This window comes from Carassius auratus, unplaced genomic scaffold, assembly GCF_003368295.1.
Source record: "Carassius auratus strain Wakin unplaced genomic scaffold, ASM336829v1 scaf_tig00036064, whole genome shotgun sequence".
Lineage (NCBI taxonomy): Eukaryota > Metazoa > Chordata > Actinopteri > Cypriniformes > Cyprinidae > Carassius > Carassius auratus.
Genome location: NW_020526284.1, coordinates 15,612 through 42,353, shown reverse-complemented (window position 1 = coordinate 42,353; position 26,742 = coordinate 15,612). Strand labels below are relative to the sequence as shown.

At 33.8% G+C, this 26,742-nt stretch overlaps 2 protein-coding genes and 1 long non-coding RNA gene across 3 annotated transcripts; 2 read left to right on the top strand and 1 right to left on the bottom strand.

Annotated features, from left to right (window-relative positions):
• Positions 1–1,171: 1,171 nt before the first annotated feature.
• On the bottom strand, positions 1,172–14,304 carry LOC113082425 (coiled-coil domain-containing protein 9-like). Its single transcript, XM_026254084.1, has 8 exons — positions 14,230–14,304; positions 13,772–13,851; positions 8,834–8,938; positions 8,618–8,722; positions 6,183–6,323; positions 4,854–4,976; positions 1,544–1,591; positions 1,172–1,348 (listed from the first exon to the last, which is right to left on the bottom strand). Exons 1-8 carry the CDS (start codon positions 14,234–14,236, stop codon positions 1,172–1,174), a joined length of 786 nt encoding a protein of 261 aa, XP_026109869.1. The 5' UTR covers positions 14,237–14,304.
• Positions 14,305–19,127: 4,823 nt separating this feature from the next.
• On the top strand, positions 19,128–20,235 carry LOC113082424 (uncharacterized). The gene is made up of 6 exons (XR_003282657.1): positions 19,128–19,216; positions 19,416–19,464; positions 19,587–19,597; positions 19,723–19,746; positions 19,845–19,868; positions 19,965–20,235. It is a non-coding gene; the product is annotated as an uncharacterized LOC113082424 (long non-coding RNA).
• Positions 20,236–21,913: 1,678 nt separating this feature from the next.
• LOC113082422 (zona pellucida sperm-binding protein 4) lies at positions 21,914–24,378 on the top strand. The gene is made up of 8 exons (XM_026254083.1): positions 21,914–22,897; positions 22,969–23,156; positions 23,230–23,327; positions 23,399–23,556; positions 23,630–23,822; positions 23,890–24,037; positions 24,116–24,188; positions 24,263–24,378. Exons 1-8 carry the CDS (start codon positions 21,940–21,942, stop codon positions 24,337–24,339), a joined length of 1,893 nt encoding a protein of 630 aa, XP_026109868.1. The 5' UTR covers positions 21,914–21,939; the 3' UTR covers positions 24,340–24,378.
• Positions 24,379–26,742: the final 2,364 nt, after the last annotated feature.

The following is a 26,742-nucleotide window of genomic DNA, read 5'->3' as shown; positions in this document are numbered from 1 at the left end:
ACCATTTTACTTTAATTATATAATTTTCGAGAATTTAAAAATATTTATAATAAAAAAAAGGGTGGCTGAAAACATCAGTAAAAGTAATTTAAGGATAATTTTTGTTTTTTACATTTTTATTTTATTTGCTTTTTATTTTAAACATTTTATAATAAAAAGGATGTCTAATCAACAAAATTATGGCTTTGAATTATAAATAATAGACAATTTTTATAAAAATAAAATAAAAAATACTTTTTTTTCTGTAAAGGACGACATTATTATTATTATTATAAAATTAACTTTAATGTACAACAGTAATATATTTCTGTCATAATTTCTTCAAGTTAAAACACAATAACCGTTTAAGAGTGGAAACATGAATTAAAGCAAAACAAGTCAATTTTAATTTTCATGCTGACTTTAACAAATTAATATTGAGGATCATCATTAGTAATTAGCACTGATATAAATGCTTTTTATTAATCAAAAAAACATTTTCATACTTTAACTGAATCAATTTGATTATCTGAGCAATTTTAATAAATGCATTACCAAAAAGATGATTATTTAGACAAAAATCAATTTGCATCTATTTGATTTCGTTTAAATAATTAAGGTTTTTAAACTTTAGCATGATTTTTGAGTTGCATTAAAATCTGACCTGTTTTTATTTATACCTGACGGACAAATACGCATCACATTAAATTTATTAGATTATGTTAATTCTGTTTAAATCCAATTAGATGGAATTAAAATACAAAACTATTAAATATATGACTTAATCCCCCTACATATTAAATAGCTTCACTTCAATCAAGAAAATATTTTTTTAATGTGCATTTTTATATTTGATGCACATATTGATCCAATTATTTTTATTATTTTTTTTAATGCAAGTATCCCAAGATTTAAATAAAAAATGCATGGATGGAAACACAGAGATAATGTCTAAAGAGCTGTTAATTTCAACCAGCATTAACAGCTAAACATTATTGTTTATAACACAATCCTTCACTGATGAATTTATGAAGCATTTCATTCAGGAGACAAGAAGAAGCAGGCCACGTGATTCAAACAGCTGGGGGTTTATATATGTGTGAGGCAGTTAAACATGCAGAGAACGAACAAACCAAGAAGAAGTCAAACTAAAGGTTAGTTGCTCTCAGAATCAGGTTCTCAGGCGTGTGGCTTACATCAGATGGGTCTTCTCCACGTCCCAGGCTCTCCTCCACTGGCCTTCAGCGGGTTCTTGTGTCGAGCCACACGGCTCGCGGTCGATCTCCTCGCGCTCCTTCTTCCACCGCAGATACTCCAGCTGCTCTTCTTGGGATGAGACCAGGTTCAGGTCAGCGACGGCCTGTGTGACCTGCCGGATAACTTGAGCGTCAAACACAGAGCAGGATCTGCAGTCTATGTGTCACCATCTACTGTGACGTACTGCGCGGCTGAACACAAGCCACTCCACTTTAACAACAATATGATCGGTGGCATGCATCCGAGCATCTCCTTGTGTTTAATATAAGTAGATGTTCAGACAGAGAGTGTGTGGAGACGCTCTCACCGGGACCACAGACGAGTCCTCACATCGACTCCATCGATCTGCGTCGTCCTGAACAAACATACAATAATGAGACCCAGCAAAAGACTGGAACAGACTTCAAGATGAAGATGCTGACCGTTAAAACAAAAATCCTCATTAATATACCGTATTTTCCGGACTATAAGACACACTTTTTTTCATAGTTTGGCTGGTCCTGCGACTTGTAGTCAGTTGCGACTTATTTATCAAAATTAATTTGACATGAACCAAGAGAAATGAACCAAGAGAAAACATTACCGTCTCAGCCGCCAGAGGGCGCTCTATGCTGCTCAGTTCTCCTGTAGTCTACACTGAAGACATAGAGCGCCCTCTGGCGGCTGGAGACGGTAATGTTTTCTCTTGGTTCTAAATAAATGCGACTTATAGTCTAGTGCGACTTATATATGTTTTTTCCTCATCATGACGTATTTTTGGACTGATGCGACTTATACTCAGGTGCGACTTATAGTCCGAAAAATACGGTACATTTATATATATAAATATAAAAATATATATATATATTATATATACACATATACACACAGTAAATGTGCGGTTTACTATAATGCATATTTAGTAAAAGCAATATATATATACATATATAATCTAAATCATCTAAATCATCTCTTTCTCTCTCTCTCTCTCTCTCTCTCTCTCTCTCTATATATATATTATATATATATATATATATATATATATATATATATAGGGGTCCCTATAATTTTTTTTTTTTTTTCATTTTTTTTCCTCTCCTTTTTAAAAGTTTTAAATTCAATTTTAATAATCAAAAGAAATGTTTGTTTTTTTTCTCTATCCATTTTTTTTCTGAATTCTGTTTTAATGTTTAAAATGTAATTTTAATGATAAACAGAAATTTATTTCTTTTTCTCTCTGTCCGTTTTTTATATTTCCTGACTCTGTTTAAATGGTTAAAATTGAACTGTAATGCTTAAAATCACACAACTTGTAAAAAAAAAAAAAAAAAAAAAAAAAAAAAAAATTATTAAAAGTTTAACAAATGAATTTTTTTAGAGACCTATGAAATTATTTATTTTGCACTTTTTTTTTTTTTTTTAACAAATTTCCATTTTAATGTATTTTCTGTATTCCATTTTAATACTTTAATAATCAAACAGCATGTGTAATTAACTGAAACTATATAAACACTTTCATTTATTAGAGTCTTATATGATTTTTTGCTTCAGAAGGAATTCATAGTTGTGCATTGAGATTTTTCTAATAATAAAATGAAGGCATAAAACATTAACATTTCTACATGGCAGGTGGATTGGTGTAACGAGCTGTCTATTTATTTCAGTAAAAAGGCTTTTCTGTAGACTGGAAGAGACACACTGCCCTCAGGTGGATGAACAGAAGTAGTACACTCAATGTTTAACATCCTGCAAGCTTTGTTCAGGAAAGTTCAATAATGTAAACATGAATAGCAACCAACCATATCATTAAATAAATAATAATAATAATAATAATATAAAAAAAATCTAAACATCAAGTTTGTTAAATTCAAAAAATTAAAGGAAAACAAATAAATATTACATTAAAAACACACTTAAAATATTTACATCAAAATAAAAATAAATTAGTTTAAGTTGAGGAACTAAAATAAAATATAAATGTAAATTTAAAACAGAAATATAAAAGATAAAAATCATACAAAATTATATAAATAAAGCTTTATTTTTTTTATTGAAAAAATTTAAGGAATCTAAAAGATATATATATATATATATATATATATATATTTAAAACTAAAAATATTTAATATAAGTTATTTAATATATAATATAACTTATAATATAAGTTATTTAATATTTTATATATAATTTTAATTAAAATATAAATTCATAGATAGATATAATATATATAATATAGATGTATGTAAAAATAAAAATGAAAACCCTCAAATCAGTAAAACGAATAATTTTAATAAAATAAGTTGAAGTACTAAACTTTCGAAAACTAAAAGGAAAACACACGAAAAAAAAAAACCTGTCCTAACAACAATACAGCAACACGAGTGTTCTGACGAGTGTTGTTAACGTTAATTAAAACTATATAAAAAATTCTAAACTAAGTGAAAGTTACTGAAAAGAATGACCTGAATTACAACTCGCTTACTTTGAAGTTCTTAAATGACTAAAACTAATAAAAACAAATGAGAAATATAAAAGAGAAGAAAATAAAAACTAAAACTAAAATTTAAATGAAAACTGAATCCATAAAAACTAAATCTAATTAAGATTAGAGTGAATTTATAACAGCTGAGTGACTAAAACTACTTTAGCTGTTATAAATTCACAGTAAACCACGGCTTCATGGGACTTACTGCTTTAATAAAACAGTTATATACATAGTAAGGTTTAACAGAATAAAACAGAGCATATAAAGTGTAATGATATTAATAAAAACAGTATTCTTCCACCAAACAATGTAGCTCCTCAGAAACAGCTGTGGGTGTTACAAAGTGGTTGCCGAGCAACAAACAGAAGTAAACAAAGGTGAATGTTACTTTGTAGCGTTAATGGCTCAGCCAATCAGAATCAAGGAGCGGAACTCTCTGTTTCATACTGTTGTTTTATAATAAGTATTTCTTGTTGAATTGTTATTTTAGATTGTGTTTTCATTTTTCTTTCAGTTTTACTTATCATTTTTATTTGTTTTGAGGTTTATTATCTTTATAGTTTCTCATATTTTTTTTAATCACAGTTTTAAAAATTGTATTTTTAGTATGGAATTTTTTTTTTTTATATTCCTTTTTTTATACTTGAGTTTTAGACTTTATAGTTTTTAATGTTTTACAGAAGTGTTTTTTTTTTATAAAATTAGCACTCATTCAGCAAGGACACATTCAATTGATTAAAATAGACAGTACAAACATTTATTATATATATATACATTATATATATATATATATATATATATATATATATAAATAACTTTTTATTTTATTTTAAAGTCTCATTTTATTTAGTTCTACTTTAAGTAAGGTTCATCAAGGGATGCATTAAAAATTACATCCAAATTGACACTCAAAGACATTTACAATGTTACAAAAGATTTGTATTTCAAATAAAAGCTGTTCTTTGAACTTTCTATTCCTCCAATAATCATAAAAGATGTATGACAGTTTTCACAAAAACATTAAGAAGCACAGCTGCAATGTTTCTTGAGTAAATCAGTATATTATTCTGATCTCTGAAGATCACGTGACACTGAAGACTGGAGGAATGATATAATAAATCCTGCTGTATATGAAACAGACACGTCTGCTCACCTGCGGGACTCTCTGTCTTCCTCGTGTGTTGTTGGACTTCAGCTCTTCCTCAGCACAGGACTTCATCCTCGCTGGACTCACGGGACGGTTCCTGTCCTTTCTTTCACCGAACACCCTCTTCTCCTGAAACAACATGATAAAACACTCTCTAACAGCGCTGAAATTCATGCTTTCGGTTAAATTGTGTCTGACATAAGTTGCTGACGACAACCTTCAAAGTTGGGCTGCATGAAAATTCGATTTCAACTTAAAATGTGATTCATTTTCTGTGCTTGCTTGTAAGGCTGCACAAATTTTACAATTTGTTATTGTATTTCTATAATACCTATAATAATAAACGTTTTTAATATGATTATTATTATTGTTACTACATTTAAAATAAAATAAGAAATAAACACTACAGCATTTGTTCACACATTTATGAATGTATATATATATATATATATATATATATATATATATATATATATATATATATATATATATATAAATATTTATAGTTTTTTAGTTTTTATTTTGCAGAATCTTTTTTTCTTTTTTTACATCAATTTAAACTAAATTAATATTGGAAAGGTTGCCTTGGCATGTAGTTCCACTAATATACTTTTTATATTTTATTTTAGTCAAATTTTATATTTTAGTTTTAAGTAGGGATTTCTTTATAAAAAAAAATAAATAAATAAATAAATTAACTTAATATTTTTATAAATATTTTTATATTTTATTTCATACAAAATAACATCTCAAAATAAAACTAAAAATGACATAAAAAGTAATTAAAACTTTACAGACAGATTTAAATAAATAAATAAATAGAAATTACAAAAACATCAAAATTATTAAAAATGAAAAAACAAAAAATGAGAATAAAAATATTAAATATTAAAATAAAAAAAATTACACCCATACTAAAATAATGTTGATTTCACTGTATAACACTATTTAAGAAGAATACAACAGTTACAGTACAAATGTAAAATAACAATACTAATATTTATGGCTATAATAATTTTTTTTTTTTCGGTTTTAAATCATTAAGCTTTTATTTTGGCAGAAAAGCAAAAAGAGCCTTTAAAGCTTCTCTTTTGTTGACAAAGTACTTCTCATGCGCTCACTATCACACTTTTATTTGGATTAATAGCTCAGCCCCAGTTCAAAAACAGAACAGATTGCATGACATCATTCAAGTGAATCAAAGGGAGAAAATGGGACTTTCCCATAACGAGCAGTTTATTAAATAAAAAAGATTCCTGATCTGCAGAAGGTTTGAATGGAGTCTCACAGGACAAAAGCAGTCAGTGAGGAAGAGGAAGATTGATTGAGTCTCACCGTGATGTTTCCTGATGCTGTGACGAGCAGCTGTCGTCTCTTTCCTCTCCCGACGCTGAAGACGCTGGATCCCGGACTCTTCTCCTTCTCTCGGTCTCTCAGTCCTCCGGGTCCCGAGCGCTCGGTCACCACACGCGGATCCTGAACACAACAAACACATCATTGATCTTCTCCTCATTGAGTTCACTTCAGGTTCCTGCAGGACAGACCTACTTCAGCGACTCTCAAACTGTTTGACTCAAAGGTCCTCCCTTGAGTACTTATAATATACTTTTATAGTTTTTATCATTATTATAAATTCGTTTTCATTTATATTTTCTGTTTTTATTTTAACATTTTTAAAATTTTATTTACATTTTTCTACATAATGTCAAACTAAATTAAGATGAGAAATGTAGCTAGTTGAAATTAAAATATTTTTCTTCTTCTTTTTTTTTAAATATATTTTAGGTTATGGACTTTTTTATGGTTCTATTTTTAGTTAAGTGTAATACCTGCCCATAAAAACATTTAAAAGGCCCCATGACTTTTCTATTCATTTGCGATTTATTTTGATAGGGACTAAAGATAATAATTTTTAAAACTATATAAACTATTATTACAATTTCTACATGATTCAATGCTTTAGAGCTTGGCATAAATAGATTAAAACGAGATGGAAAAGTCATGTAAATTAATAAATTTCATAAGTCTAAAAATCACATTTTCAAAATAAATACAGATTTTTCAAGATGGTGGGAATCTTGGTTTTTAAATAAAACCAGTTATTGAGGGGGTGAATTAAAATTAAAATGTCTTGATATTTTCTTTTTGTCTAAATTATTTTAAGTCATCGTGAGGTCCACGGTTTCAGATGTCAAATCACATTTCCTTCAAAATATAAATGTTCACTTTGTACAACAGAAACGTTTTAAAAGCAGCAGTAAACAGGAACATGAAAGTATAATGTTGCAAAATTCACCAATTATTAAAAAAAAAAAATATTTCAGCTGTAAACCTGCTCTACAACAGACTTTTTTCAGCTCAATGTTGATTCAGTTAACATCTATAAAAGTTTCCATGTGGCAAAACCCATCAATTATTATTACAGTAAATGAATTCAATTGTAAAGCAGCTCTACAGAAGCTGAAGATATTATTCAGCTCAATTTAATAACATGTTGATGTTGCAAATATAAAGTTAGGAAAATATATATTGACTATTATTTAGAGAAAATATCTTTAAATGTAGGTGTATATAATGAAAGTACTACACTAAGTATAACAACGAAACCATCTCAAGCTTTGTTAAGCACCAACCCGGGACTAAACAAAAATATAGCATTTTGATCATTATTTTAAAATAAAAACTAAATATATATAATAATAAAAATCATGTATAATGATAAAAGATGAAGAAATATAATCTGCAAAATAATATAAAAGGAAAATAATATAATACATTTTATATAACTAAAAATCACAAAATTTTAATATTTATAGCTATATATATTTATAGCTATATATATATATATATATATATATATATATATATATATATAAATAAAGACCTGATTTTTTTTTTTATATGCTTGCTAAACAATTGTTAAACTTGTTACACTTAAAAATTACACTTGTTAAAATTACAAGTGACCTGCTTCTTGTGTCAGATCTAGGCTGCATCTCATTTCTAGTCTTACTTGATCTTAGTGCTGCGTTCGACACCATAGATCATGACATACTCATAGATCGATTACAAAACTATACAGGTATTCAAGGGCAGGCTCTAAGATGGTTTAGATCCTACCTGTCCGATCGCTACCATTTTGTTTACTTAAATGGAGAGTCCTCTTATTTATCACCAGTAAAATATGGAGTGCCACAAGGATCCGTCCTAGGTCCCCTTCTATTTTCAATATACATGTTGCCGCTTGGTAATATTATTAGAAAATACAGGATTAGTTTCCAATGTTATGCTGATGATACTCAGCTATATATCTCAACGAGACCAGATGAAACTTTTTAAAGTTAAAATTATCTAAGCTAACAGAGTGTTAAAAATGTAAAAAAAATGGATGACCTCCTATTAAATTCGGATAAGACAGATATTACTAATTGGAACAAAAAAACAGTAGCTGCTAACCCTGAAACAACATACAGAACTAACAAATATTGCTACTTACTATACAATCAGTTTATAATTGCTGGTTGTCTATGTTTCGTATTAATTTTTTTTGCACATAAACTGACAGTCATCCCTTACAAGCTACTACTAAATATTGTGAAAACTTAATTGTTTGTAAAGTTGCTTTGCAAATAATTGTATTGTTAAAAGCGCTATACAAACAAACTTGAATTGAAATAAATTGAATATAAATTGCTGTTAAACTATATGACATCCATTATTTGGCTCCGATTCCTAAAAATGCTTGTCTGTGCAGGAATAAAGCAGCTCACGTTGGAGGATTTGTTGATGCTGATGGTCAGATCATCCGTCTTTCCCTTCCTGCTGCGGAGTGACATTCCTTCCTGTTCCGCACGCTTCTTATCCTCCTCCACTTCCTGCAGAACATCACAAAACTCAGCAAGGCAAACACGCAGAGCTTTCTCGGTGGAATCTTTGATCTTGAATACATAAATGATTTCTGAATGAGGTTTTGTGAAGGTTTTCACCTGGTAGCGTTTCATAAGTGCTTCGTTTTTCTTCCGTAAGGCCTCGATCTTTTTATCCAGCTCTGCGTCCTTCTGTTCCTTCTTCATCATCATCTCTGTGGGACTCTGAACAGTTTGTGAACATGTCAACATCACATACACAAACACAATAATCCGAACAACCTGTGCAACATCGCATAGATCATGTCTAACAGCAGGGTTTCTGTTATTTACTGCGTCTCACACGGTAAAATAAACTCTTTCTACACAAACAGCAGCGTAATGGTCTTTCCTTGCCCACTTGTGGAGGAAACATTCAGTCTGGAGCAAAAATAAGAGAATTACATAATCCAAATCTAACAAATATAAAGCTGGATTTATGTTTGGTGAATGTATATAAAATGCTAGGGACCCAGAAGAAAGGGTTCAGGATGGAAACTGAGAAACAAATGGCGTGTAAGTAGTTGCACAGCAGTCAATCGACTGTTTACATGTTTCTTTAACAGTGCATGGATTGTGCATCTAACTGCACACGGACGCGCCATTATTAGCATCAGCTGCTACGAGCGGAAACATGATCTCAGAGCATTAAACTCCTCATGCCATGTCAGCTGCTTCAGGAGATCTGAATTTCACATGTGACCGTGATTTCGAAGACTGTCACTCAAAACATGCTCAATAACCTCAAGATTTTGACTATAAAAAAAGACCTCTATCACTAGCTTGCTCTATTCTTTTTTTATTCTGTTTTCTTTTTATTTATTTTATTATTTAAAAGCCTGAGCTACGAGTACTGTGTTAAGCTAACTTAGACGTGTTATAGCACTTATATATCATTGCATTTTTGTTGTTTTTAATTGCTTCCATGTCCTCATTTGTAAGTCGCTTTGGATAAAAGTGTCTGCTAAATGACTAAATGTAAAAATTATTACAATAATAATCATTATTGCTGTTATTTAATTATTACCACTACTAAATAAAAATATAAAAAGACTAAACAAAAAATATTACCAATCTACTATTTTATTGCAAAATAAAAATAACATAATAAAAATCATTAACAATAAAGAAAATTAATTATAATACGTATACATTAACTATAAATTAAATAAAAATAATATAATCATTTTATATAACTGTAAAAAAAAATCACAATACTAAAATTTATTAATAAAAACAGAAAAAAATATTACAATAATAATCATTATTGCTGCTTTTACATTATTACCACTACTAAATAAAAATATAAACAAAAATATTACTATTCTAATATTTTTTTAAATAGAAATAACATAAAAATAATTAAAAATAAAGAAAATTAACTATAATATGTATACATTAACTAATATAAAAGAAACATAGTATAATTTTATGTAACTGTTAAAATCTAAATACTAATATTTATTGCTGAAAACAGAAAAATAAAAATAGATTTCATAGGATTCTGAAATTTTTTTACTTTTATGAGTTTCATAATTTATATTATTTCATAATTTAAATTAGGAATTATGTTTGATTAGCAAAAAATAAATAAAAATCTATTCAAACATTAAAATCATAAATGTAAAAAAAAATTAAGCAGAACAAAAGTGATTCACGGAAAATGAAAATGGAAACAAATAATACATAATAAAAACTAAATCCAGAAAAAAAGGTAACAAAACAAAAAACTAAATTTGTGGAAAAACTAAGGCCCTAAATAAACATTTCTAAAATAACAATCATGTTAACATAGAGTTTAAATGCACAGCCACAAACTTTGATTAATGCAGCTCGGCCTGCATGAACATTATGTCTAAGAGAAACGTTTAGCACAGCATCCTATTCACTGTGTCAGTAAACCAGGCATCGAACCAAACGTCAAGATCCCCCTTTATCTGTGGATTATTTGAGACAAAGAAAGCTGAAGCGCCTACGGTGTGAAAACCTGACTGACTCCAGGCCAGCGCGACTCCCACACAGAGTAAATTTGGATCTAAAGAGATCTGAGAGAGAACAGAGTCAGATTTCAGCTGGAAACAGAGATTCCTCGAGGTCGAGAGATGCTTTTATACCAGCAAACCCCTGCAGATCACAGACTCACGGCTGGCATCCTCTAACAAAACACTCAATCATATTTTGAGCTGCTAAAACAAGCATCTGTATTACTAGTGCTCATTACATCACCAGAACAAGCATTTAGTCACTGCACTTAAATGTGTGCACGCTTTTAAAGTGACAGCACACATCAGATGATGTGCAAAACAATATGAAAAGTAATGAATATTCAGTGCAAAATACTGTAAGTGTTTGTTTAAACTGTGCTTTCATTCATATGTGCATCAGCATTCTCTAAATATCTGTAAATAGGACATTTTCTTGCTTTTGCTCAAGTTAAAAAGTCTTAAGCACTACGCAGACAAAAAACTCATTGTGGGAGCTGACCATAATAAACAACCATTTGACTTGCTTTTTTCTGTGGGACATGAGAGCAAGAAATGTGAAAGTGGATGGTGACTTTTCATGAAAAGCTGCAAGAGTTATGTATCGCGTGGAAACAAGACTTAAAGGAATAGTTCACCCAAAAGTATTAATTTGCTGAAAATGTGTTCACCTTCAGGCCTACAAAGATTAGGATGAGTTTGTTTCTTCATCAGATTTGGAGAAATGTAGCATACAATCAGTTGCTCAGCAATGGATGCTCTGCAGTGAATGGGTGCCGTCAGAACGAGAGTCCAAACAAGTAATCCACAGCGCTCCAGTCCATCAGTTCACATCTGGAGAAGACAAAAGATGAAACACATCCAGCATTAAGTCGTTTTTAGTTAAAATATAAGTCCATAATTCATAACAACGCTTCGTCCAGTGAAAAAGTGCATCTCGTGTTGTCTCTGACATCTGTGCAGATTTCTCTCCTGATTCAGACCAGAACACTTTTTCACTGGAGGAAGTGTTATTATGGATTATTAACTCATATTTTAACTAAAAATATCTAAATGCTTGCTTTGGTCTTCTCCAGATGTTCACTGATGGACTGGAGTGCTGTGGATTATTGTGATGTTTTTATCAGACTCTCATTCTGACGGCACCCATTCACTGCAGAGCATCCATTGATGAGACACTGATGCAGTGCTACATTTCTCCAAACCTGATGAAGAAACAAACTCATCCTGATCTGGGATGGCCAGAGGCTGAAGACATTCTCAGCAAATTACCATTTTCAGCTGAACATTTCCGTTAAGCATTCTTCAAAATATCTCCCTTTGAGTTCAACGCAAAAAGGAGAGCTGAACGATTCCTTTTTAAAAGCATCTGAAGCGTTTACGTTTTGAAGGGAAGTGCGCACAGAACTCACAGAGACTTGGGTTGTCAGGGGACCAAAACAAAGCTCGCAGAGGAACAAACACACAGAGGAAAACCAGTCGTGAATCATCAGTGCTGCAAAAGGACAGAGAGCATTCCAGCGGCCGCTTCCCACTCATCCGTACGGATCACAAGTCAAATATCCTAACACATCGCCTCTAACTATCAGCTGACGGATGCCTCGTTGTTCTGGGGAGGGTAAGACAAAAGCACGCTCAGATACCATCCTCATCCAGACTGCTGCGAAAGGAACGAGCGGGATCCGGAGAAGAGCAAAGCTGTGAGAAAAAGCTAGTGGAAGAACGAGAGAACGAGAAACAGTGGCACTCACAGCTCTGTTCATGTCAGCAGGGAAATCTGGGATCCTTGCAAGCGGCAGGCAGCCGACGCGGCTCGGGGAAGAAGCGCATGGAGTCCCGAAACATGCCTGGATTACAAAAACACCAGCCGGGCCGCGAGCCAAGATCCCTGGAGGCAAAGAAGAGCCCCGCCGCCGCTCGCCCGTACGGCCCAGCCCCTCTCTCTCTCTCTAAAGCTCTTGCTCATAGTTAAAATTACCCCTCACACCCCACCCATGTGTGCAGTCATACCCCTCTACAAATCACATCCATCCATTCCAACACTCTCAATAAGAGATTTATAATATAAAGTATTCATTTTAAAGAACGACATTTTGAAATCTGTATGTTTATGAGTGTTTCTTCGACTACGGGCTCATTGAACTTTTAGAAAAACTCAATTTCACACTCTCAAAAGTTCATTTACAAGAATATTTCGGACTCTCGTGTTGTTTAATAGGACAGGGCTGAGAAGATAATTAAATCATAAAAATACTAAATAAATAAAAATAATAGCTTAAATAAATGGATAAATAAAAAAAATAAAAAGAGAGTAAATGACTTAAAAACTAAATAAAATCTAAATTAATCACTTTCTAAAAAAAATTAATTATAATAATTAAATCATAAAAATACTAAAAAAAATAATAGCTTAAATAAATGGATAAATAAAATAAAATAAAAAGAGAGTAAATGACTTAAAAACTAAATAAATTAAATCAAAATTAAACACTTTTTTTTTTTTGAGATACCGAATTTTTAATTTTCCTAAGCTGTAAGTCATAACCCTCGGAAAAAAAACCTTGAAATATTTCAGTTTGTGTGCAATGAATCTACAAAATAAGAAAGTAATTTTTTCAATTAATTAAATGACAAAAAATAAAGACCTTTTCCAAGATATCCAAATTTTCTGAGATGCACCTGTATTTTGTTCAAAAACCCATAGGACAGCGTTGATTAATACATATTACAGAATTAAACAATAAAAAAGTGAACTAGATAAAACACTTTCTAAAAAAAAAAATGCATGTCATGAATTTATATCAGAGAACCATGCAAGAAATACAAATGTGTTGATGAATTATTTAAATATTAAGTAAAAAACGTTAAATATAATATATAAATATATACCTGTGTATAGATAATTATTTTAAGTACTGTATATATGATTGGCTCTGTGGTTTTCCTCTGTTAAGTCACTTTAGAATAGATAAATACTAAAGGTCTGGATACATGAATCAAAATGATTTTACAGTCTGAATGGATCTCAAACACTCACATCGTCCTCCAGCAGATAGTGTGTGTCTTCACAGAAGTCCATGAACATGAAGTGATGCTCCTGGTGTTGCATGATGATTCCTGGAAGCAGCAATGACAATTCATGTGTGTGTATATATGTTTCTAAACATATTAATGTACTATATTAATAACACTAAAAACACTGGATAGTTGTTACTACACGTGAATGGTTAAGACTGCTCAAGATTTTCCTGTATTTAAATAAAAAATGATTTTGTGTTCATCTGAAACATTTAATCTGGGATGGAGCTGAATTTCTTGTTTGTAAACTCAGCACTAAATCTGGTCTGTGTGGTAACTTCACAAACACGACTGTACTCCGTCAGGATTTTATACTTTACATTTCTATGGCGGTTAGTTCATTAAAGGATAAAAATGATGTTTAGATGAGATAAAATAAGATAGACAAACCGGGTGGATGAGGATCGATCCGCTTACCTGCCATTCAGGTGAAAACACACCGAGGCCTGAGTCCCTGACGTCACTGGGTTGGATTTGGCGCCACCTGCTGATTGGCGAGGAAAGCGTAAAGCCACGTGATCCGAGCTTCTTCTTCTTCTTCTTGGCGTTTAATGGCGCCAAAAATCTACTTTAAGGCGCATTACCGCCACCTACTGATTAGGAGTGTGGATCATGCTCATAATCTTCCCTAAATTCTGTTATATAATCATTTTTCCTTTAAATAACGCATTAAACACTGAACGTTTTTATCGCCTGATTTATTCCCCAAAATGTTAATCAAATTAAAATTGTCTTTATTTTCCTTGAGAACATCAATCAGGGCTGCGTTTCCCAAAAGCATCGTAAGCCTAAGTTGATCGTAAAAACGATCGTACGATTGATCTTAATATTACGGTCTGTTTCCCAAAAGCATCGTAGCTTAAGTAGCACTTGAAAATCTTCGTAGATCTACGAGTGCTCTGGAGTAATCGTACATCCCCAAGTGCATTGTAAGAAGACAGATTTATGAGGACACCTGCAGGACAACCGGCAGATTACACTTTTATCTAGATTTAACACACTGCAACGCCAGTAATATAATAATATTTTGATTGTACTTTATTGTACACTTTATTGTACTCGTTTATTGTTTACATGAATTTATAAATGAAATAAATAAAAAGGGGAAAACAAGATGAAAAAAAAAACACATCTTTGTTTTTCTCTATCTCCTCTAAGAGGACATTAATTTCATCCTTTTGAAAGGTATCTTTTTTTTTTTTTTTTTTTTCAGCCATTTTGTCAGTGTCTCCGCCTGTATGTAGGTGCTTTATATAGACTTGATTGTATTGATTGGTAATCCAAAACAGATGAAAATTATTAGGTTAAACGTTCAGAATACGATTCCATATAAGGTTACATTTTAGCACTTCGCGAATGGACAGCGACTCCTAAGTAGCACGTAGAGCGCGTTCTCGCGCGTTCATGTTAAGTGCATTTTTGGGAAACGCTCGTGGAATTGCTGCGAGCGTTCGTAAGTTTGCACGTAGAAAACGCTCTTAAGAGCTAAGATACATCGTTATCGGGAAACCCGGCCCAGTATCTTTCTTTCCTTTCCGTATCTTGGACACTTCATTATAACATTTTCCTCCATATTACAATACTCATGTTTCCTCCATTTTCTGCTATTAAGAGCAGTATGACCAAATCTAAGCCTTGAGATGATATTTCCCTCCTGTCTATTTCATCCTGTTACTCTGTTCTTACCAATAATTATTTGAATACTATAAAACCATCTTCCTGTTCTTTCTTCTTCCCAATATTCCTGCCATGTATTCTTCACATGTTGCCTGATTGCATATTCATTTTAATAGTTCTGTAAACAGAGAGAGACTTTTATTGTTTTCTTTACGTATTCTGTTTTTCATTGTAAGGGTGTGACCATGGTATAACTTAAAACATGCAAGGCTTTCAGTTTTTTCCATCTTTACCTGTACAAAAGTTGTCCTGCTTGATATTGCAAACTGGTAATTATAATCATTTAATGCATCATATACCGTTTTACCGTTTACTGCATTTATTGTATGCATGTGACGTCACCGTCAGCTGGAAGTGTAGCTCCGCCCACTGAGTGGCAAAAGACTTGAGTGGCAGCGTTATAGTTTTCAGGGACAAATCTAAAATGAGAAAGCTTTGCGATTTTGCCTATGCTTTCTTTATGGGTAGTTTAGTTCAACTTGTAGAATGTCAGCGTGTGAAACCCGGTTTGTACAGATGTGCAGCAAATTAGGTCTGTGTTTGTGTGACCACACCTGAAACACAAAACTACACGTAGCTGGAAGGGAAACTATCTAGTGAATAGCTTGAGTGTCAAAAATGAGACCGCAGGTATGCTGCACTACGAGTCTTTTGATAATGTCAAGATCTTTCAAGAATAAACCTGAAGCTCAGAATAATAGTAGCAAGGGCAAGTTCAAGCTCAAAGCGTTGCCCAACGTTTTGCTTGAACTACATGTTTCCTGGAAACGTTGTGCAATGGGGTTTGAGATACGTTTTCTCTTGTTTGGGGGATGCGTAAAAAAATTAATCTCAATCAGCAGCAACATGTATATAAACCACGTGGAATTAAAGTGACAGCTTGCACAATGTTATTAACATCAACATAAATTCACAAGAGAAAGTTTAAAAACGTTCTGCACCGTTTTGTCGGGGGTGTAATGCTGACAGGACACGCCCCTATTGAACAGCCAATCAGATGTGAGGAGGAGTGTGAGGAGTTTAAGGAGTGACTCTGTGCACTTGTTGTTATTAATGCTGCTAATATTAGTGCTCAACCCAGATGACTATCTTGCAATAGTCATACTATACTTAAAAAATACATTAAAATACTATTCTTTTTAAGTGGTTTTAAGTGGATCTGTAAGTGGTTTTTTAAAACAGTTTTAGCTACATATATATATATATATATATATATATATATATATATATATATATATATATATATATATATATATATATATATATATATATATATATATATATATATATATATATATATGTTGAAAGTTAGTAAACTAATTGCAACCACTTACCTAAAAATGATTTGTAAATTAAAATAATATTTTTTTAATTGAAAAACAACAACTTTTTTTGCCACTTTTTGAAGTTAAATACTAAGTTAAAATACTAAATGAAACTAATTAATTTAATATTAATAAAAAATAAAAAAGTAACAAAAAAAATTGTGAAAATGACCCCCCCCCCCATTTACCTTTAAAATAAAAATGAAAAACTATACAAAAACTATATAAAAAAAGTATTAAATTAATGAAACAATGTTTGTGCAGTTTTTTTCAACCATTTCATGAATGTCAAGACTTTTGTTATTTAAAGGAATTTATTTAGGTCAATAAACTAATTTGACTAAGTATTACTTTCTTTAAGTTTCATTCCTCCATGGAATGCACAATTAGATATTTTTATGACTATCATAGCAGCTCTTTTCCATTTATATGATGTTAATATCTTAAAACTTAGGACTACAATTCAAAAATATAAAAATAAAAAAAATATTCGTACTCATGTCTAATAATTGAAAACCTAATGAAATAATATATATATATGGTATAAGAACAAGAAAATGTTTTTTTTATAATTTTATAATTTTTTTAATAAAATTTTTTACTTAAAATTTTTTAAGGTTTCTGGATTTACTTATGAAAACATGACTTAATATCTTAATTGCTTCTCAAGTAAATGTGTCTTGATTCAAGAATGTTTAGATATTTGTACTGGAAAACAAAAGCACTGAGCATTATTTGATTTATTTATTTATTTGCACCTAGCAACCACCCAGAACACCCTAGCGACCACATATCAGTTTGCATCGATGTGTGACAGCGTTCTTCAATGATAATTATGACCAAACCTGCAGTTCATTATCTGGTCTTTAAAGATCATGGTGCAGGACATTCATCTTCTTGGCATGAAGTTCTGCAGCTATCAAAACAAAAGCTGAGATCATATTTGTGTACGAATATAATTACAGTCACATTTATGTGTCTATGAATAAGAACACTGTAGGAGCAACTGTGTCAGGATTAATCTCTCGAAACCTTTTAAACATCTTTTATTAAATCAATTAGAGATAATACAAGCCTTTATGCGACTCTTCATACACCCTTCTCAAACGCAGAGCGAGTTAATCCAGATTCACAGAGCAAACGCCCAATGCTTTATATTTCAGAAGAATATAAGACAAATATATACCATTTAAACACTGTTATCTTTTCAATGCTCAGATAAATTCAACGCAGTGTCAGTTTACAAATATTCAAACTTTAACAACTTCATTTTTACATCCTCTTTTCAAAATAGCACCAAAATTGCCTTTGTTTCTCCAGTTTTCTCCACCTTTATTTAAAATCTGTTTAATTTATATGTAATATCTCTTTTGCATGAAACAACAGACATTTCTTTACTTTTTTTGTCATTTGCATATTAAGTAACACTGAATGTGTTTACATCAGATAAAATATCAAAGCAAACTTCATTCACAAATAAATGCTGCTCTTTATTTTATATAATATTATATAATAATGTTACTTTTTAAATGCAACTTATATATGCACATTTTTTTAAAGCCACTTTTTCATTTTTTTTCATGCCTTAATAATATATGCCATAATTGCACTGCTGAATGTAATTACTGATTCATTCTTAATGAATGAGGATGTGTTTAATGGGTGTAGAAGATCATCTGATGAGAAGGATTACAGATGTAAAACACCCTCCTTATTTTAATTAGCTCATATGCAAATGAAGATCAGTTCAAATTTTATGTTGCTTTCCTTTGATTATTATTATTTTTTTTTTTATGAAAAACTGTGTAGATTGCATTATGAAAGATAATTGCTTTAAAAAAAGTTGAAAATATAATGTTTTGCATGCATCTTCTCAAATTTTTAAGTAAAACCCATCACAGATTGTAAATTGAATTTAGCTGACATCTCGGAAGATCTTTCTGATGTTTTTTTCCCAAACTCTTTTGGGTGTTCCTCTATCCGTGTTGCATCAATGGGATGATAACATTCCTATCTCCATGGGTGGAGAAAAACAACAAAACAAAACATTTTACAACAGAGTCAGAATATTTACACTGAAATTCACATGTTTTAACATGCACTGATAAGATAGACATTTATTTTTAGGGGAACTTGCATAGATTCATTTAGCGATCAGTGCATAGTCCATTCAAATTTACACATTTAAGACATTTTTAAGAAATGCAGTGGATACCAAAAATATATTTATTTAACATTCAGCTCTCATTTCTAGTATTCTGCTGTTTTAATGTGAGCACAGACTTGTTTATCCACTCTTGGGCGTGGATGAGCAGGTATCTGTGTCACTTCAGGGTGGATGCAACGTATAAATACAAGCACGAGAACAGCATTTCCAGACAGAGAGCAAGACGAGACAAGAGGTAAGACATTGCTCATTTATTAGCGCCATCAGATAGCTGTCAAATGCACGATTCATGGGAGCATTTGATGACCAATAACAGATTGAAAAAGTTACTAAATTTACTCATTAAGGATTTTATTTTATGAAATATTCAAATAAATATAAATCTAACATGCATGCAGAAAAAATCTTGCTTACAGATCTTTTTCGTTGTTTAGTGTTTACAGACGTGCTGAATATCTGAAAATCTCAACATGAGTAACCCACGTAAGTCATATTTGATATAAATATACTGATATTTTTCTGTTTGTGGCATTTTATGACAATTTGAAGATATTTGCACTTAAATGCCTTAATGGTCGTTTCTGTTTTCCAAATGTCTTCTGCAGAACAACACCAGGTAAGATATTTACAATTTCTCTAGCATTGCAAATTTTATTAGCATTTGAATTGTGCATATCTGTAGATTGATTAATTAACTGTAAGTTTTAAGGAATAATGCGTGATTGTTCTGTATATTAACAGGGCTGCGGAGATTCTGGCTCCATGGTATGAAGACAATATCACACTCTTTACATTTCTATACAAATAGTTAAATAACCTTTCCATTGTATGCTAATCCGATTGTCATATTTCCTGTCTCATAGAGCACAGGAGATGAATGTGCACAGGTAAGAGCAAACTTTAATGGTGGAAAATGATTGCACTTTTTGCATATTAACAGTTCCAATGACAGACTGTAACTCTGAGTTTACTTCTACTTGTAGAAGCACGGAAAGGGCCAAGGCAAAGAAAAAGGGAAATGTCAGCAAGGACAGCAAGGACAAGGTCATGGTCACGATCATGGTCACAGTCATGGAGGGGATCATGGGAAAAAGGGACCTGCATGTGAGCAGCAAAAAGGAAAAAAGTGTTAAGGTCATAACCTGAGACCATGGTGGTCCATGCATGTCTTCATGCTTTACATATTAAAATTGGGTTTCAGCTCCATATTGTATTCAAATAATGAAATAAATTAAAGCACTCTTAAATGATGTGTGTCTGTCTTGAATGGTTTATAATGGATATCAGTTAGTTCTTGACTTAAAATGATCTCTAAACCCAAATGGGGTGCTCAGTCAATGGTACAAAACTCAAATATCGACATTCGTAGTGAAAGAAACCAAATGCCTGAGATGATGCATTAACGACCAGCCAACACGTGTTCAAAGTGGGATTCCAAATGATTAAATATGAACCCGATTTTTAGGAATAACATATCTGCTGCTACTACACAAAAATCAATTACATCAGGTTCTGCAAGCTTGGAACCCTAAAAATTAATCTGAACTTAGGATGCATGCCATATTTCTATATTAAATGCAAATAACCCACACAAATAACTCCAAAAGTGGGAAATGTGCCAAAGTTGATGCTTACAGGTTTAAAACTGGAAGTGCACTTCATTTAGCATTCCTATTCAACTCAAACTCATGCATGTACCTGCAATCCCCGTCTTGGTCCAGGGGGAAAAAAAAAACACATATTGGGAAACACACTCAATACAATGACCTTAAATTCTTGGAATTTGCCAGTAGCACTAAATATCACCACCCAACCATTAAAAGTCCAATAACTCAAGAGTGCATTGGTACCTACCCACTTTTCCCAGTGGAGTAAGGTCAAGACTGTTCATTTAAAGTTGAAAAATCTTGTTTATTGCATAATATGCAAACAAGTTTATGCAATGCCTCTAAGTGTTCCCTCTAGAGGTTTATTTTTTTTGGCACAGCTCAGATTGGTGAAATTTACAGCATCATGGTAGATGGTGCAAATATTTACCCATATACTAACCAAACTAATAGAGGGTTTGCTACCATTATTTATTAAGCTTGATCAGATGGGTTTTATAGCCAGGTATATATATTATTATTATTTTTTTTTTTATTAAATGAAAAAGACAAGAAAAGGAAAAGTACTGGTGTTAGAAGGTTAAGTGCAGGCGAAAAAAGATGAGTCTTTAGATGTTTCTTGAAAATGAGTAAAGACTCAGCTGTACGAATTGAGATTGGGAGGTCATTCCACCAGCTGGGCACAGTCCAGGAAATATCAAAATAATCCACAAGTAATTCACATCAATTACTGTCTTGTGAAGGGAAAGGCTGTGTGTTTATAAGAAACCAATCCATTGTTTTGAATCCAAATTGCTTCCGGCCCAAAATATGAGTTCATAATCCCAGTTAAATGTGCCATAGAATGCATTGATACAATATTTTAAATGCTATGTACATAAAAGGTACATGGCTTGGGTTCGGGCAAAAATTCTGCAGAAACGGTTTTACATGTCCAATTACAACCCTGTGATTTGTCCCTAGAATTATTTGGAAGGGTCATGAATAATAACATTGAGCTCTGCTCTGATTGGCTGTTTCACAGCGCCGACCTCTTCTGTCTAGCTAAAACAATGGAGAAATTAGGCATCCAAGTTGATATGTTTGAGCCTGTATCAGATGAAGATAAAGATTTGGAAAGAATGTTCAACGTCTGAGTGAACGAGGCTTGAGGGAGCTGTCAGTGAAGATATGGACGCAGCCTTTGTGTTGCTGTTATAGGCGTTTTTTCAATAAGAATTGAATCTTGAGATCTAATGAGAATCACCCAGTTGTTAACGATGAGGGAGGGACTATTGTTAATTAGCTGAAATCTGTAGAATACAAAAAGACCAAAGGGCAGTATCTCCACTTTGTGTTTAGCTGTTGAACAATGGCTGGAAGTTGGTGTTTGGTTCAAATTTTGCTGGTTTGTGCTTTTTCTCATGCTGTTCCACAGTGGAGTAAATCGCTTCAGATGGTCCAGCAAACTAACCAGCAGTTCCAGCCCCAGAAGCCAGTTCAACAGCTAACTAACCAGCAGTTTCCGCTTCAGAAGCCAGTTCAACGGCTAACTAACCAGCAGTTTCCGCTTGAGAAGCCAGTTCAACAGCTAACTAACCAGCAGTTTCCTCTTCAGAAGCCAGTTCAACAGCTAACTAACCAGCAGTTTCCGCTTCAGAAGCCAGTTCAACAGCTAACTAACCAGCAGTTTCCGCTTGAGAAGCCAGTTCAACAGTTAACTAACCAGCAGTTTCCTCTTCAGAAGCCAGTTCAACAGCTAACTAACCAGCAGTTTCCTCTTCAGAAGCCAGTTCAACAGCTAACTAACCAGCAGTTTCCGCTTGAGAAGCCAGTTCAACAGTTAACTAACCAGCAGTTTCCGCTTGAGAAGCCAGTTCAACAGCTAACTAACCAGCAGTTTCCGCTTCAGAAGCCAGTTCAACAGCTAACTAACCAGCAGTTTCCGCTTCAGAAGCCAGTTCAACAGCTAACTAACCAGCAGTTTCCGCTTGAGAAGCCAGTTCAACAGCTAACTAACCAGCAGTTTCCGCTTCAGAAGCCAGTTCAACAGCTAACTAACCAGCAGTTTCTGCTTCAGAAGCCAGTTCAACAGCTAACTAACCAGCAGTTTCCGCTTCCGAAGCCAGTTCAACAACTATCTAAGCCGCAGATTACGAAGCCAGTTAAACAACAGTTTCCGAAGCCAGTAGTGCAGACAGAGCCCTTTGATAAATGTGTTGTAGCTGACTTTGAGCAGATCCAATGTGGTCCACCTGGGATCAGTGGTGCTGAGTGTGAGGCTATCAACTGCTGCTTTAACGGACAGCATTGTTTCTATGGGAGGGCGGGTAAGTGTTCTCAATCTGATTCGTGTTAAACTGATTCTCTGCACTTAACCTTCACGTGTACCTTGTTCTAGTGACTGTCCAGTGTATTAGAGATGGTCAGTTTGTGGTAGTGGTGTCTAGAGATGTTATTCTGCCTCGACTGAGTCTGGATTCGGTTCATCTACTGGGTGGAAATGACCCACCTTGTGCTCCTGTGGGGTCCACACCTTCCTTTGTTATATACCAGTTCCCTGTGACCGCATGTGGCACGAGCGTGATGGTGAGCAGCTGCTACTGGTTTTATTCTGCATGGCTTATGATGGACTGGATGCTGACACTGTTCCTATTCACAGGAGGACGGAGGATATGTGGTGTATGAAAACCGAATGACCTCATCGTATGAAGTGGAGATTGGACCGTATGGTTCCATCACAAGGGACAGTCATTTTGAGTAGGTGATCCATGACTTGGTGTGAACCCTAATCCCTGATAAATGCTAGAAGCTCGCTGTGTGTCGTCCAGGTTTCTCTTCCAGTGTAGATACTCAGGAACTTCTGTGGAAGCTCTGGTTGTGGAGGTCAACTCCGTTCCTCCACCTCCACCAGTAGCTGCCCCTGGACCTCTCAGGGTGGAGCTCAGACTGGCCAATGGCCAATGTGTCACCAAAGGCTGTGCTGAAGGTAAGGTCTTGTCCTGCGTCTCCCTAAAGCCTTTATAACTGGAGTCTGGGTAAACCCCAGTGTTGTTCCTCAGGGGATGAGGCCTACACGTCCTACTACAGTGACGCTGATTATCCCATCACAAAAGTCCTGCGGGAGCCTGTGTATGTTGAGGTGCACATTATGGAGAGGACTGACCCCAACATTGTCCTAATGCTGGGACATTGTTGGGCGACTTCAACCCCCAATCCACTCAGTCTCCCCCAGTGGGACCTTCTGATCGACGGGTGAGTGTACAGCCAATCTCTATCCAGTTAGTCTGCTAGGAGACCCTTTCTAGCCTTTTCTCTTCAGATGCCCTTACCGGGATGATCGCTATCTGACTACACTGGTTCCAGTGACTGGATCGTCTGGTCTTCAGTTCCCAACCCACTACAAGCGCTTCATTGTGAAGATGTTCACATTTGTTGATCCAGCATCACTGGCTGCTCTGCAGGAAACCGTATGCCCCCTTTACTTGAACCGTTGTATATTTACTACTTGTGGATTCTATGACTTGAGCCTCTTTCTTCCCTGTCAGATCTTCATCCACTGCAGTACAGAGGTGTGCCATCCATCATCTGGCTCTTGTGAGCAAAGCTGCACCAGAAAACGTGAGTTCTTTCTCTAGACAAGAGGAACTGAGCATTTTGGAAGTGCATTCTCACTTCTAATGTTTCTCTTTCAGGAAGAGACACTCGTATCAAGGCGGTCTCTGGGGAGCAGACTGTGGTTTCTAGTGGAGAAGTTACTATGGTCATGTAAATCTAGTATTTTTAATAAACTTTGCAGAACCTCAGGGTATCTTTTGTCTATTGGTATTGCTTTGGTTTGGCAGAATCTGGGGTTGCATGCCTCTTACCAGTTCTTCCTCACACTATTAAACCAAAGTTGTGCGTTATCCATCCTCTAGTTGCTAACCTGGGTCAGCACAAGGTTCCCCTCTTTAAAATTTGTCCCCCCAAACAGTAGTCATTAAGAACGCCACCTGATATGTAGCTACTGTACATTAGCTCTAATGTTAGGATCAAGCTAAACTAGACCACATGGAGTAAACACCTCAAAGTTTTTATCCGCCCAAGATGTCCACTCAAGGGACTGGAATGGGCAAATTGTAGTAACTTCTCCCTTGATGCCAATGGTACAACTATCTGCTTAGTTTCACCCTGATGTTTGTTGGGCACACAACTAAAAGTCATTTTGTATGACATAATGAATGCGGGTATGGTCTGTTACTGACAACGTAGCCATTTCCCATAAAGGCTGAAGTAAGGGATCTGGTTTCTGAGCACCTCCAATTTCATCCCAGCTAATAGGCAAGTCCAACCTAATCTTGGTTGCCTGACAAGTAGCAATGTGAACTTTTGACTTCAGGTATACTCTTAGAAAGTGTGTTGGGTACTACATTACATTGTCCCTTCCGATATTGGACCGTGAAATCAAAGCTTTGTAACCTCAAAGCTCTCCTGGTCAGTCGAAATTTTGGACTGGGATGATTGGGAAAAACCCACGTAAGAGCAGCATGATCTGTAAATACTTCAAAATGTTTCCATTTCTCCATCTGGCCAAATCACTGCAAGGCATACTTTTTCGGGCTTGGAATAGGACTTCTCAGCCCCATGTATAAGTCTCGAAGCATAAGCAATAACATGTTCAGCTCTGTCATGATCCTGAGTCAACACAGCTCCTAACCCGACATCACTGGCGCATGTCTGGACTTTAAAACCTGTTGTAAAGTCAGGGAATAATAACACGGGTGTTTTTTGAAGAGCATTTTTCAGTTTATCGAAAGTCCATCCCCTGACTTCACAAAAGGTTTTAAAGTCCAGACAGATGCCAGTGTGTGTGGCCAAGCAAGCTCAGTCGGCAGAGCATAAGACTCTTAGTCTCCGGGTCATGGGTTCGGGCCCCATGTTGGGTGCCAATATATATAACACCTATCCCACTGACTTTTAAGTGCTACATAAAATAAGGGACCAACCAGACCAATCTCACTCATGAGTCAAATGTTTTAAACCTAGTCACACAAAACATTCATTATTCAACTTGACACAAATCAACATCAAACAGAACCAGAGGACAGGAAATACAGTACATCACATAAAGCACAGTCCTTGGTTTCTCATCAATTAGGAATTAGGAAAATTTCATACAAAAATATATATATCACATGAAACATGCCCACCTCTAGTGGCTGCTGGGATACATTGGAGATTTAATCTAAATTAAACGTTCAATTATATTATACATTTAACCAATAAAATGTCTTGATTTGCAGAATCAGTAAAATCTTGTGTATTTGTATGTATATGTAGTGACATGGTTTCATATATTCAATTAAATTCAAGTTTATTTGTATAGACAGTCTAGAGGTCATAAATGCATGAACTAGCTTTTCTGCATCAGAAACAGATAACATGTTTCGTAGCTTGGCAATGTTTCTAAGATGGAAGAATGCAGTTCTTGTAACATGGGAAATATGGTTTTCAAAAGACAAATTACTGTCTAATATAACACCCAGATTTCTGACTATAGAGGAAGTAAAAGTACATCCGTCTAGTTGCAGATTGTAATCTACAAGATTCTGTGTAGTGTTTTTTGGTCCAATAATTAATATCTCTGTCTAATCCGAATTTAATTGGAGAAAATTATTTGTCATCCAACCTTTTACATTTTTAACACACTCTGTTAGCTTAGATAATTGAGAAGTTTCTTCTGGTCTCTTTGAGATATATAGCTGAGTATCATCATTAACAGTGGAAGCTAATTCCGTATTTTCTAATAATATTACCAAGGGGCAACATGTATATTGAAAATAGAAGGGGACCTAGGACGGATCCTTGTTGCACTCCATATTTTACTGATGATAAATGAGATGACTTCCCATTTAAATAAACAACATGGTACCGATCGGACAGGTAGGATCTAAACCAATTGACTAAATGTTTATTATTATTGGTTTTATGAAGTATTCTAATTTATTGAGATTGTGAATTTGTGGGTTTTTGTTAAATGTGAGCCAAAATCATCACAATTAAAAGAACCAAAGACTTAAACTACTAAACAGTCTGTGTGCATTGAATTTATTTAATACAAGAGTTTCACAATTTGAGTTGAATTACTGAAATAAAAAACTTTTCCTCGACATTCTAATTTTTAGAGACGCAC

Bases quoted from the DNA above. Each gene is read 5' to 3' on its own strand.
- LOC113082425 (XM_026254084.1), bottom strand. The intron at 8,723-8,833 runs GTGAAAACCTTC...GATGTTCTGCAG, and splicing joins CACTTATGAAACGCTACCAG to GAAGTGGAGGAGGATAAGAA. The intron at 1,592-4,853 runs GTGAGCAGACGT...ATGTTTGTTCAG, and splicing joins GAAGACAGAGAGTCCCGCAG to GACGACGCAGATCGATGGAG.
- LOC113082422 (XM_026254083.1), top strand. From the start codon at position 21,940: ATGGCTGGAAGTTGGTGTTTGGTTCAAATTTTGCTGGTTTGTGCTTTT. The intron at 23,157-23,229 runs GTGAGCAGCTGC...TCCTATTCACAG, and splicing joins CATGTGGCACGAGCGTGATG to GAGGACGGAGGATATGTGGT. The intron at 23,823-23,889 runs GTGAGTGTACAG...TTTTCTCTTCAG, and splicing joins TGGGACCTTCTGATCGACGG to ATGCCCTTACCGGGATGATC.